Raw genomic sequence first — 12,425 nt, 5'->3', positions numbered from 1 at the left:
CTCAAATTCATAATTTTAAATCCCAAAGACCACTAATATGATCTGCCTAGTAACTGGCTGGGTGGGCGTGGCTAGGTGGGCATGTTTTTAGGTGGGCATGGACAACTTGATGTCACTCACATCAAGTGGCCCCTCACCGGCCTCTACTCACCCCTCTCCTGCCAGCCAATCCTTGACTCCCCGCCCGGGCTCCTTAGGGCCCCAGCAGGAAGCAGTTATTGGAGCTAAGCAGCCACCACGAGAAAGAGTTGGCAAAACAGCTGGCTCAGTTCAAATTGGATTTGACTGAGAAGGAGGCTCATCAGAAGCACCTCACTGAGGACTAGGAGCATAGGCTTTCCAAGCAGAGGGAAGACCTGCAGGAGAGCAAGGCCAGGTACCGGCGCCTGGAGGCTCAGCGGGCTGAGATGGTCAGCCAGTTCCAGGCCATGATGCAGTCCCACTGGAACAAGGCCCTCCAGCTCTTTGCCACCAGTGGCTCTTCTTCCTAGCCTTCGCCCAAAGCCTCGCACCAGGAGGCTGAAGCAGACCCCAAGTCGGAATTTCTGCCCCTTCCGACCCCCACAAAAAGACCCTGAAGGGGAAGACTGTGGCTCAGTTCCTAAGACACTGAGCTTGTCGATCGAATCCCTAGTACAGGCCTTCTGCATGAGGAAGGGGTTGGACTAGATGACCTCCAAGGTCCCTTCCAACTCTGTTACTCTTCTAACAAACGTTCATTGCACATATCCGGCCCAGAGGCCGTAGTTTGAGGACCCCTGATTTAATGCAATATAAAAAAAATGCAAATAATTTTTCTGAGGACCATCAACATTTTCTCACGGACCACCAGTGGTCCATGGAGCTCCAGTTGGTGACCGCTGGTATGGAGTCTTCAAGCCAAAAAAAAAAAAGGGGTTTTATCAGAAATATTGAACTACTTCTTTATTTTAGGAATTCTAGAGCAGAATTCTTTCATCTGGTACCTTCTAGGTAGGATGGGCTTTGACTGCCAGACGATAATTCACATCTTCATCAGGTTGAAGATGGCTGGCTTCTGTAGATACTTTGGAAAAGCTCCATTGGCTCTACTAATGGTTGTTTCATGCTCACATACGTTTTTAAAATCATATCTGAGAAACCAAACTCATCTCCTTTTCCAGATAGCAAATTAAAATTAAATATGGGTTGAAAGCGAGGTTAAGGAAATGAATGAAGGCGAACTTCAAAAGGAAAACATTGTTTTTAATGGTTGATTTTAAAATGTATTTTTTTTTAAAAAAAAAAATGAAGTGAAACATTTAGCTGGTTTTCCCTGACACAATCCAGAACATTTCATACTATTTCGATGTGAAAGTTGAACCTGTGGGTTTAAGCATCTATTTCTTAGCATCCTGCTAGGCAGAGATAATTGAAACAAGGAGAATTCAAGATTTGACTTGCTGCAATATTATTGGGATTAAGGAGAGCGCTTAAAACCCGGTTAATTCAACGGGCTCTGAAGAGGGATTTTCCTTGGATCGGAATATATAATTATATGGGATTATGATTCCTTGAGATAGGAATAGAGTGGGGGTCTGCAAACTTGGCTCTTTTAAGGCTTGTGGACTTCAACTCCCAGACTTCCTCAGCCAAAGGTGCTTTTTCAAAAGGCAATTGGACTTCCTTTGTTTTTCCTTGAAGATAATTTAGTTTCTCGTCCAAGAAGCTTCTTCAGTTCCTGGATGAAGAAACTTTCTTACAACTGAAGATGCTTCTTGGATGAGAAGTGTAATGTCTTTCAGGAAAAACAAAGTCCAGTTGCCCTTTGAAAAAGCACTTTTGGGTCTAGATATTAATATACGGAACACTTATTTCTTTCTTATGAAGCAATGTATTTTAAAACGTAATTTTTAACAATATATTCTTGAATCGAAGGGACATGGTGGCTTAGTGGCTAAGATGCTGAGCTTGTCGATCAAAAGGTCGGCAATTCAGTGGTTCAAATCCCTAGTAACGGGGTGAGCTCCCATGATTTGCCCCAGCTTCTGCCAACCTAGCAGTTCGAAAGCATGTAAAAAATGCAAGTAGAAAAATAGGGACCACCTTTGGTGAGAAGGTAACAGTGTTCCGTGTGCCTTTGGTGTTGAGTCATGCTGGCCACATGACTATGGAGACGTCTTTGGACAGCGCTGGCTCTTGGGCTTTGAACTGGAGATGAGCACCGCCCCCTAGAGTTGGGGACGACTAGCACATATGTGCGAGGGGAACTTTACCTTTACCTATTCTTGAATCTCTGATACCTTACACAGTTAACCACACATCTCCATCTTATGTGTGAATTATTATGGTGCGTTCTTTCCATACTGCTGGTTTCACATGCCAAATAAATAAATACTATTGATCTGATTTTTTCCCCCTATAGGAAACATATTCTATGTTCACCTCTCTGTTTCTCTCTCCTCCATGCAGCGTCTCTGGAAGACCAGTTTGTCTCCAAAGTGTTGGAGGAGATATCAGCTTCAGCGGAGGATGAATTACAGACTGACTCTGCAATCGTGCAAGCCAGTGACCCGTTTATATCAAAAGTCCACTTTGGAATTGACCAGGGTTCATCTGTGTCTTCTTCTGCATTAGAGGCTACAGAGGAGAATACTCTTCCAGCGAGGTTCAATCCAGACCACACTTTGGGCGCGCTGTCCCAAGAGGAGCAAAGGGACATTTTGAAGGAAAGCCGAGAGTTCCCCATTCAGGAACCTTCAGAAGTCAAATCAAGCATTGAGAACATTGCTAACAACAAGAGCAAGCTCCCGAGGGCGAAACCAATCACTCTTCAAAAGAAAATGGGGGGAGAGAACTCTGAGGCTGAAGTGACCACGGGAAGCCCCCCTATTCCCAAAGCTACCTACCGCTTTGATCCGGAGGAATACAATGAGACCATGAACCCATTTACGATGGGAGGCTCCAAATGTCCAAACTCGCCGCCTGCATCTCGGACAGGTACTGACCTTCCCAATAGTGACCCCAAGCATCCCAGCTCAGCAGGAGCCGAAGATTGCAAGACCCGGGCTGTGAAACTAGAGTTTGATTTTGCCGAAGGAGCGGAAAACGCCGAGCCAAAGAAGCTCCCTGCAAGAAAAATGGGAAAGAGGCCAAGCAGCAAGTTGTCTCCCAAGAGACAAAGAGGACCAACTGCCCGGCCTGTTGTAGGTCCCGAGAATGGAGAGAAGACGATAGCTCCTGAGGCATCGGTAGCACCTCTGACCAAAGCTACCCCCGCGATGGACACCAATCAGTGGGATGATCCCGCCTTTAACCCCTTTGTGGGCAGCTCCTCTTTGCAGGATTCACCCACGCTGACAAAACGTTCGTATCATTTGGACGTGGGTGACCCTTTCAAACCGAGCAAGACCTTGTCCAACGTAGGAGCCGATTCTTGTCCTTCTGCGGAGAACAGCCTCAATGAGATCTTGGAGTCGCAAGCCCGTGAGGCCGCGGGGGATGATTTGAAGACAAGCTTGGCTACACAGAGCTCCAGATCACGTCTGATAACGTGAGTGACAGGGGGTCTCAGCAGGGGAGGAAAGAGGGATGTCGAAAACGGATGAGGTTCTAAGTAGGATTTTATGTCCTCCAGGCTGCCAGGAACTCAACCGTTGCAACCTATGGGGCTTGCTCTGAGTTTAAGATTATTATTGTGCACATGGCCCAAGTCAAGTGTGGGTCAACCGTCTTGCCCACTTCATACCCCCTGCCAGATATATGTGTATTCCCCAATCAACAGGTATATGGAGCTTAAGGTGTTAAATTAAGACCAGGGCAGATCACGTTTGAAATCCAACCTTTAAGCTCCTGCAGGGAAAAGCAAGATAAAATCGCAGTGATTCGCTTAATAACCACAATGAAAAAGGTCATACAATTGGGTGTGCCTTACATGATGCCTCACTCAATAAGCACATTGCTTAATGAATGTTCCAATCCCTGCTATCTGTAATTCAATATGGAACAACACTAAAGGAAGATCAACCAATATACAAGGCATACCTGCTATTTACCATACTCTGGTGTAGTTCTTCATAATAAGTATTAGCAATAGCACTTATATGCCGCTCCACAGTGCTTTATGGCCCTCTCTAAGCGGTTTACAGAGTCAGCCTCTTGCCCCCAACAATCTGGGTCCTCATTTTACCGACCTCAAGAAGGATGGAAGGCTGAGTCAACCTTGAGCCTGGTGAGATTCGAACTGCCAAATTGCAGGCAGCTGGCAGTCAGCAGAAGTAGCCTGCAGTACTGCACTCTAACCACTGCGCCACTATGCCTCTACTTTTTTTGAGATTTCTTCCAACATAGCTTCCTTTTTCTTCATTTTGTACACATTCATCATCTAAAAACTGCATGCACCATCTTCCAATAACTGAATTTCGGCTCACGTTGGCTTGGTCTCAGCATATAATCACGTTGGCTTGGTCTCAGCATATCAATCAAATTTCGTAGCATTCAAACCTGCACCAGTTGAGACCTATCTATCTGCAGGCTTTAAAAGAAAAGGTTTAGTATTCCTTCATCCTGAGATGCTGACTTTTTTTCAACTCTTCCTCTCTGGGAGAGAAAGAAGTAAAATCCTCGAAGAGTTTTATTACTTTTGTCACCCACGCTTCCTATATTTTATTCATCCAATTCATTTGCCCACCCACCCCGGTCTCATGGTTCAAGGCGACTCTGAGCAGCTTATATCAAAATAAAACACACAAACACCCAGCAGTGAGATTCAACTGGTGTAACAACCGGTTTGCTCAGGGGGCGCGCAGTGTGTTTGAAAACGGCTCTAAAACTTATATTCTAGTGCAGCCCTGGTGAGTAAAAGAGCTGAGGTGCGGCAATCCGCTCTGCCACGCCTATCAGCTGGGCTTCAAACAAAGGAAATATAGGTTGGTATAGCTCGGGCCAGCGGGTGGGCCCAGCTGATCATTGGAGCGAACCGGTTTGCTCTCAGCTGATCATCGGAGCTACCGGTTCGCCCAAACTAGTCTGAATTGGCTGAATCCCATCCCTGCAAAACACCAAACAGTTATAAACATAAAAACAGATTAAAATTGCAAAAATCAAAACAAACTAAAAAGCAAGGGTTTGATGGGGACAGATGGAGGTGCCTTTTCTGTTGGTGCACCAGCTACTTCCAGCCACAACTTCTCCTTCAGGACTCCATGCCAGTCCCCCCCCCCAGATTAAAAAAGAGAGGGTGGATCTTACATCCTATGGTAAGATGTTCCAAAGAGTAGGAGCTGAGGCAGAAAAGTCTGTTCCAGAATTTAATGTTCTCCTGGATCCCACCAGCTGAAATTCCTTGGCTGATGGGATCTGCAGTACACCCCCTGTGCCAGCATGAGTGGGGCGGGCCAATCCTGTTTTCCTGATCCTAACTGAGGTGAGGCCCATTCATTGCCATCTTCTTTAATTTCACCAAGCAGGATGAAATCTACTTACCTTCCTTACCGGTTTGGAAGTGTACGTATCACATGCGCAGGCAGACCTTCTGCGCATGTGCAAAACCTGTGCATGCGCAGAAGATAAAAAACACATCACTTCCTGGTTAAAACTCGGTGGGTGGGCGGAGCTTCATTCCACCATCGCTACCGGATCGCCGAACCACCGGCCACGATCGCTACCGGATCGCGCGATCCAGTCTGATCCAGGAGCGTTTCACCCCTGCCACCAAGTCAGGGGGACAATTTGTGTAGCTGCCTCCAAAAGCTATTCCAGTTCTAACCAAAGTGCAACATGCCAAGGGCTCCCACCTCGGTCATAGCTTCTTCTTCTTTTTATTTATTTATTTTATTTACATTTATATCCTGCCCTTCTCCAAAGACTCAGGGTGGCTTACAGTGTATAAGGCAATAGTCTCATTCTATTTGTATATTTACAAAGTCAACTTATTGCCCCCCCAACAATCTGGGTCCTCATTTTACCTACCTTATAAAGGATGGAAGGCTGAGTCAACCTCGGGCCGGGCTTGAACCTGCAGTAATTGCAGGCTGCTGTGTTCTAATAACAGGCTTCTAACAGCCTGAGCTATCACGGCCCTTAGCTCATTAGTGTAGTCATGCATTGGTGGGAAAGCAGGATGAGCCATGAGCCTCGTTGCATGTGCAAAATATATGTGAAACAGTGAAGCACTGTGACATTTTAGGGAGAAGTTCTTTTCACAAAAGGATTTGCAGACTGAATCAGCCAGCCTTCCTAAGATAGTCTCTTCTGCTCCATTGAGATTTTGTGGGCATAACATGAGGCTTAATGAGTCAGCTCACCAAGTCAGATGATTAGTGGTCATCTGGATATGTTTTTTTGCAGCTCCACTTTATTAACCCTATGTATGAAAGATACAAGGTCAATGTGTTCCCAGATTCTGGATTGATCTCGATAGATAGGGTGCCATTGACATCTTGGTATTAAAATGCTTTCGAACAGGAAATCAGCACAGGACACCATGGAAGATAAGCAGGTTGTAAAGTTAATTTTAAATGTGCTAATAAATATATAGCAGGAATGGTTAATAAACAACAATTGTTGAGGTCCTTTGGAAATGAGCAGATGCTAGCCTGACACATTTGTAAGATGTGACATCACATTAAGATCTGAAAGGTCATGAGAAGATCTAAGGCAGGGGTCTGCAAACTTGGCTCTTTTAAGACTTGTGGACTTCAACTCCCAGAGTTCCTCAGCCAGCAAAGCTGGCTGAGAAACTCTGGGAATTAAAGTCCACAAGTCTTAAAAGAGCCAAGTTTGCAGACCCCTGGTCTACGGCATCACATCACTGATCCACTAGGAAACCTGTAATGTTCCGAGCATGGCTAAACTACAGTTCCCAGCATCCCTGCTTATTGATTATGCTGTCTGGAATTGATGGACACCGAAGTTCAGAAGATCTGGAAGGCTTCAGCTTGCTTTCACCTGGTCCACATTGGCTGTTGCTTCTCAGAGATAAGAGTTTATGGATACAATTGGGTATCTGCTACATATGGACTATGGGAAGCCCTAGACCCATCTATAATTGCCTCTATAATTGAAACTTGATGCACCCAGCTGCTAAGCCTGATTGTAAGGATTGGATCAATTAGGCAGATTGCACACTGCATTCAGTTTTTGTAGGCTTGCAATTTAGGAGTTGCTAATCAGCTTGTAGGGACGCGGCGGCTCAATGGCTAAGACGGTGAGCTTGTCAGTCGAAAGGTCGGCAGTTCAGCGGTTCGAATCCCTAGTGCCGCGTAACGGGGTGAGCTCCCGTTATTTGTCCCAGCTTCTGCCAACCTAGCAGTTCGAAAGCACCTAAAAAATGCAAGTAGAAAAATAGGGACCACTTTGGTGGGAAGGGAACAGCGTTTCGTGTGCCTTTGGCATTAAGTCATGCCGGCTACATGACCAATGGAGACGTCTTCGGACAGCGCTGGCTCTTCAGTTTTGAAATGGACATAAGCCTCTCCCCCTAGAGTCGGGAACAACTAGTACATATGTGCAGTGGAGGACCTTTACCTTTACCTAATCAGCTTGTAAGCCAAGCTACCATACCCAAATCCTAAAGCTTCCAGTTAACTAGCCCTGGCAGTCTTCTTTGGCCCCATTTCTAGTTTCTGAGACCTCATCCAAGAGTTGCCAAGAGTTTCCTAAGCCATGAACAAGTGGCTTTGTGCGATTTACAATGAAAGCTGAGGTTCCGAGAGATTTTAATGCCATCTGATGTCCATGCAGAAACTGCGACATTTAGATACGGTTCTTCCAATAAACCGTGACACTTCTTTTGAGATCTCCTAGTCCTAAATATGTCAAGTTCTGCAGCTTTTCCTAGCTTACTGGTCCTTTTCGGAGGATACCTTGCAATTTATTCAGTAGGGAATATATATCTGGATCTTTCATGTATATTTTCTCCTTCCCTTCCATCTCTCTCCCTTCTGCTTGTCTTTCTTGTCCGTTTATTTTCTGGTGCCTCAGGACTACAGAACAAGTGAAATTTCTCTGTTTTCTGTTGTAAGTACTCTTTTCTCCCCCTCCTATTCTTTTCTTTTCGTTTTATTCCTTTTCTGGAAGGTTTTGGGAGTTCTGTCTGTTTCTCCTTCTCCGGTTTTCTCTCTGTTGCATGTTGCTTTTTTTTTTTCCCCCTCCTGCCTTTTTCTTTTTTTAAAAATGATTGTGTTGTCCTTGGCCTCCATTTCAAAGGCACGATTTTATCTGGCAGCTTTGCTTCCCAGCGGAACAAGTAGGGGGAGATGATGACTCTGCTTGCTGTTGATGGCCTTTGCGATCTTTGATAGCAGTAGTAACGTTTGATTTGATCTGATTTGATCTGCTGTGGATGGCATGCTTATTTGCAGTGGATGTCTGTGCCTTGCAAAATGATCCCGGCTTGTGGGTGTGTCCTTGCAGTCTCCCAAAACGAGGGTTCGTCTCTGGTAACCCAATTTCAGATGGCGGTCAAGAAAATTATATGGATGTGTCTGCGAGATCAAGCTCAGTTGACAAGGACCTTTCGCCGCGAACTTAAAACTTATTTATTTCGTATGGCTGGACTAGCTTGATTTTTACCTTTAAATTTTAATTGAATTTGATGGGTTTTTAAAGTTTTGTAATTTTATGGGGGAGTATGTTATTTTAACATTTGGGCAAATTTAAATTAGTTTTTTAAGGGATGTTTTAACTATTGTGTGTATCTGTATTTTATCTGCCTGTTCACCGCCCTGAGTCCTTCGGGAGAAGGGCGGTATACAAATTAAAATATTCATATTCATTCATTCAAGAAGGATTTGCAGTAGCTGTTTCAGAATGGGTGATGAGAAGAATAGAATTAGAATTAGAATTAGAGGTTTAGAATAGAATAGAATAGAATAGAATAGAATAGAATAGAATAGAATAGAATAGAATAGAATAGAATAGAATAGAATAGAATAAGAACTATAGAGTAGAATAGAATAAGATTTATAGAATAGAATAGAATAAGAATTATAGAGTAGAATAGAGTAGAATAAATTAGTAATAGAATTAGAATAGAATAGAATTAGAATTATAATTCTAATAGAATAGAATTAGAATAGAATTAGTATTAGAATAAATTAGTAACAATTAGAATAGAATAGAATAAATTATAGAATAGAATAATTTAGTAACAGAATTAGAACAGAATTAGAATAGAATAGAATAAGAATTATAGAATAGAATAAATTAGTAATAGAATTAGAATAGAATAGAATTAGAATTATAGAAGTATTAGAATAGAATTAGTATTAGAATAAATTAGTAGCAGAATTAGAATAGAATAGAATAAGAATTATAGAATAGAATAGAATAAATTAGTAATAGAATTAGAATTAGAATAGAATAGAGTAAGAATTATAGAATAGAATTAGTATTAGAATAAAATTAGTATTAAAATAAATTAGTAGCAGGAATAGAATAGAATAAGAATTAGAATTAGAAAAGAATTAGTATTAGAATAAATGAGGAATAGAATAGAACAGAACAGAATAGAATATTGGCTAAGTGTGATTGGAGACACTTAGGAATTCATCTCCTGTGCATAAGCTCTCAATGTACAAAAACAAAAAAAGATGATGGGTCATAGATCATAAATGATAGTTACAATCTTCAATCACAAGATACAAACAACAAGTGATAAATCGTAAGATACCAATAGGAGAAGCTAGTAGGAAAGATGAGAAGAATAATAGCAATACAACCTACTCCATGGGTAAATATCTTTAGGGCTGAGACAGTGTTGTGGGAATTAGGTGTTCAGCGGAGGGATGGCACAGGGGTGAAAAACTATCTTTGTGTCTAGTTGTTTTGGTATGCAATGCCCTATAGCAGGGGTCTCCAACCTTGGCAACTTTAAGACTTGTGTGTCAGGGTTCCAGAACTTCAACTCCCAGAATTCCTCAGCCAGCTTTGCTGGCTGAGGGATTCTGGGAGTTGAAGTCCACAAGTCTTAAAGTTGCCAAGGTTGGAGACCCCTGCCCTATAGCAGTGACGGCGAACCTTTTTGGCATCGAGTGACCAAACTGGAACATGTGTTCCAGAGCAGTAGAAACCCAAAGAGCAGCTGGCCAGCACGGATGCAGCCACCTGGTCTTTGGTTTTCCTACACGCATGTGCGCCAGCCAGCTGGTCTTCGCACGCATGCGCCAGAGCACTGGATGCACAGCGACCGGCCAGCTGGACTTCGAGTTTCCGGTGCTCCGGCACGTGCAAAGACCAGCTGGCGCACCAGAAACCAGAAAAGCAGCTGGCAATGGCACGCATGCCCACAGAGAAGGTTCTCTGTGCCACCTCTGACACGCATGCCATAGGTTTGCCATCACAGCCCTATAGGGTTTTCCTGAGGGGAGAAGTTGAAACAGTTTATGTCCAGGATGTGAGAGATTTTTAGATAGGGCACCCTAGAAAGTCCAAGACTTCTGGCCAGACATAGTGGGGGGAGTAGAACAGAGATGAGTTTCAGCAGGTTCCGACCAGTTCTGGAGAACCGGTAGCAGAAATTCTGAGTAATTCGGAAAACCTGTAGTAAAAATTCTGACTGGCCACACCCCTATCTATTCTCTGCCTTCCCAAGTCCCAGCTGATCGGGAGGAAATGGGGATTTTGCAGTATCCTTCTTCTGGAGTGGGGTGGGAAAGGAGATTTTACAGTATCCTTCTCCTGGAGTGGGGTGGGAAAGGAGATTTTACAGTATCCTTCTCCTGGAATGGGGTGGGAATGGAAATTTTACAGTAACCTCCTGGAGTGGGGTGGGAAAGGAGATTTTACAGTATCTGCCACGCCCACCAAGCCACTCCCACCAAGCCATGCCACACCCACCAAGCCACGCCAACAGAACCGGTAGTAAAAAAAATTGAAACCCACCACTCTTATTCCAGAGAAGGGAACAGCAAACAATTCCTGTATTGTTGCTGAAAAAACTGCATAGGTGTAACTACCACAAGCTTAGCTGATTCTCAGGAATTTGTAAGATTGTCAACACATCTTCAGATAAAACAAAAATCTGGATTATCTCACAGTTGCCACCCAAGATTTGGAGATTGGGGGCCTTGGAATTGGGGGAAGGCAGATTCAGTCTCAAGACCCCCTGTATTGCAATCCCATGGCCTATGGAGACACCACAGCCGTTGCAAAGGCAAGGACCAGTTGTAAGTCACTTTCTTCAGCAGTGTCATAACTTCAAATGGTCGCTAAATGAATGTTCGTACGTTCAAGGACTGCCTGTATTCAGTCCTGGGAAAGAGGAAAGGAAAGAGAAAAAAAAATCAAAATAACCCTGCCTTGATTTTGTTTGATATAAGATGAAAAAAAAAACCAAACCCATTTCAATAGTCTTTCAAGATTTTGTAATTCTACCCCAGAATAAAAAAGGCTTTCCTGGGTCACTGCTCTACTTGTTTCTTCTTTGGTTTCAGTAGTGGGATTCAAATCAGGCGCTACCGGTTCATTATCAGTAGCGCGCGGGTGCGTGCATGGCATTTCAATGCATGCACAGAAGCTTGTGCAAGTGCTGAAGCTCCTGCGCATGCGCAGAAATGCCATTTTTGATGACACAGTGTTTTTGATGACCTCTGGGTGGGTGGGCGGAGCTTCCCGCCGCCGCTACAGGTTCGCTTGAACCGGGGCAAACTGGTAGAAACACACCACTGTCTGGTTTGTCTCCCAAGGGCTGACGGATAATCAATAGAACGAGGAAATTCAGCTTGGGGGGTCTCTTGTTTGATTGACAGCTGCCCAGAGCTGGTTAAAAGACGGGCAGCTATATAAATGTTTTAAATGAATAAAACAAGCTGGTTGGCTTAATGTACTTGTGTTGTGAGAAACAGAGAGCAGATTTTTTTAAATTTTTTTAGAGCCGGGTAAAAACTGCCTTTTCGTCTTCTTGCTTATAGCATCTCATTGCATCAGGGCAAGGCAAGGAAGTGGGTTGCTGGTGGTTTTGAAACCGAAAATGCAGGACTGGCGAGAAGAAAACAGCCTTTGCAAACTGTGACAACTGAAATGAGAACACAATGCTGTGGGCTTGAACAGGAACTGTGTGCATTGTGGGGGAGGAATTGCTAAATTTAAAGCTATATCTCTCTCTTGCTCTCTTTCACTCTCTTTCTCTCCCCCTTTTTTCTTTCTTTCTCTCTTTCTGTTTCTCTCTTTCTGTTTCTGTTTCTGTTTCTTTCTCTTTCTTTCTCTGTCCCTCTTTCTTTTTTTCTCTCTTTATCTTTTTTCTCTCTGTTTCTCTCTTTCTGTTTTTCTCTCTGTCTCTGTCTCTCTTTCACTTTCTTTCTTTCTCTTTCACTCTCTTTCACTTTCTTTCTCTTTCTTTCTTTCACTCTTTCTTTCTCTCTTTCTGTTTCTCTTTCTCTCTTTCTCTCTCTCTCTCTTTCACTCTTTCTTTTTCTTTCTTTCTCTTTCACTTTTTCTTTCTCTCCCTCTTTCTTTCTCACTTTCTG

General features: G+C 43.5%; 1 protein-coding gene across 5 annotated transcripts in view; it reads left to right on the top strand.

The window, feature by feature from the left end:
• The window catches only part of TACC1 (transforming acidic coiled-coil containing protein 1), a 122,660-nt gene that overhangs the window by 70,174 nt on the left and 40,061 nt on the right, over positions 1 to 12,425 (top strand). For all 5 annotated transcript variants that reach the window (XM_058194480.1, XM_058194481.1, XM_058194482.1 and 2 more), the window contains one exon: positions 2,431 to 3,511. In XM_058194480.1, coding sequence (XP_058050463.1) covers positions 2,431 to 3,511 — 1,081 coding nt within the window. The remainder of the gene's footprint in view (positions 1 to 2,430; positions 3,512 to 12,425) is intronic.

Source organism: Ahaetulla prasina, chromosome 9 (assembly GCF_028640845.1).
Source record: "Ahaetulla prasina isolate Xishuangbanna chromosome 9, ASM2864084v1, whole genome shotgun sequence".
NCBI lineage: Eukaryota > Metazoa > Chordata > Lepidosauria > Squamata > Colubridae > Ahaetulla > Ahaetulla prasina.
The sequence above is the reverse complement of the archived record's forward strand: the minus strand, read 5'-3'. Positions and strand labels throughout refer to the sequence as shown.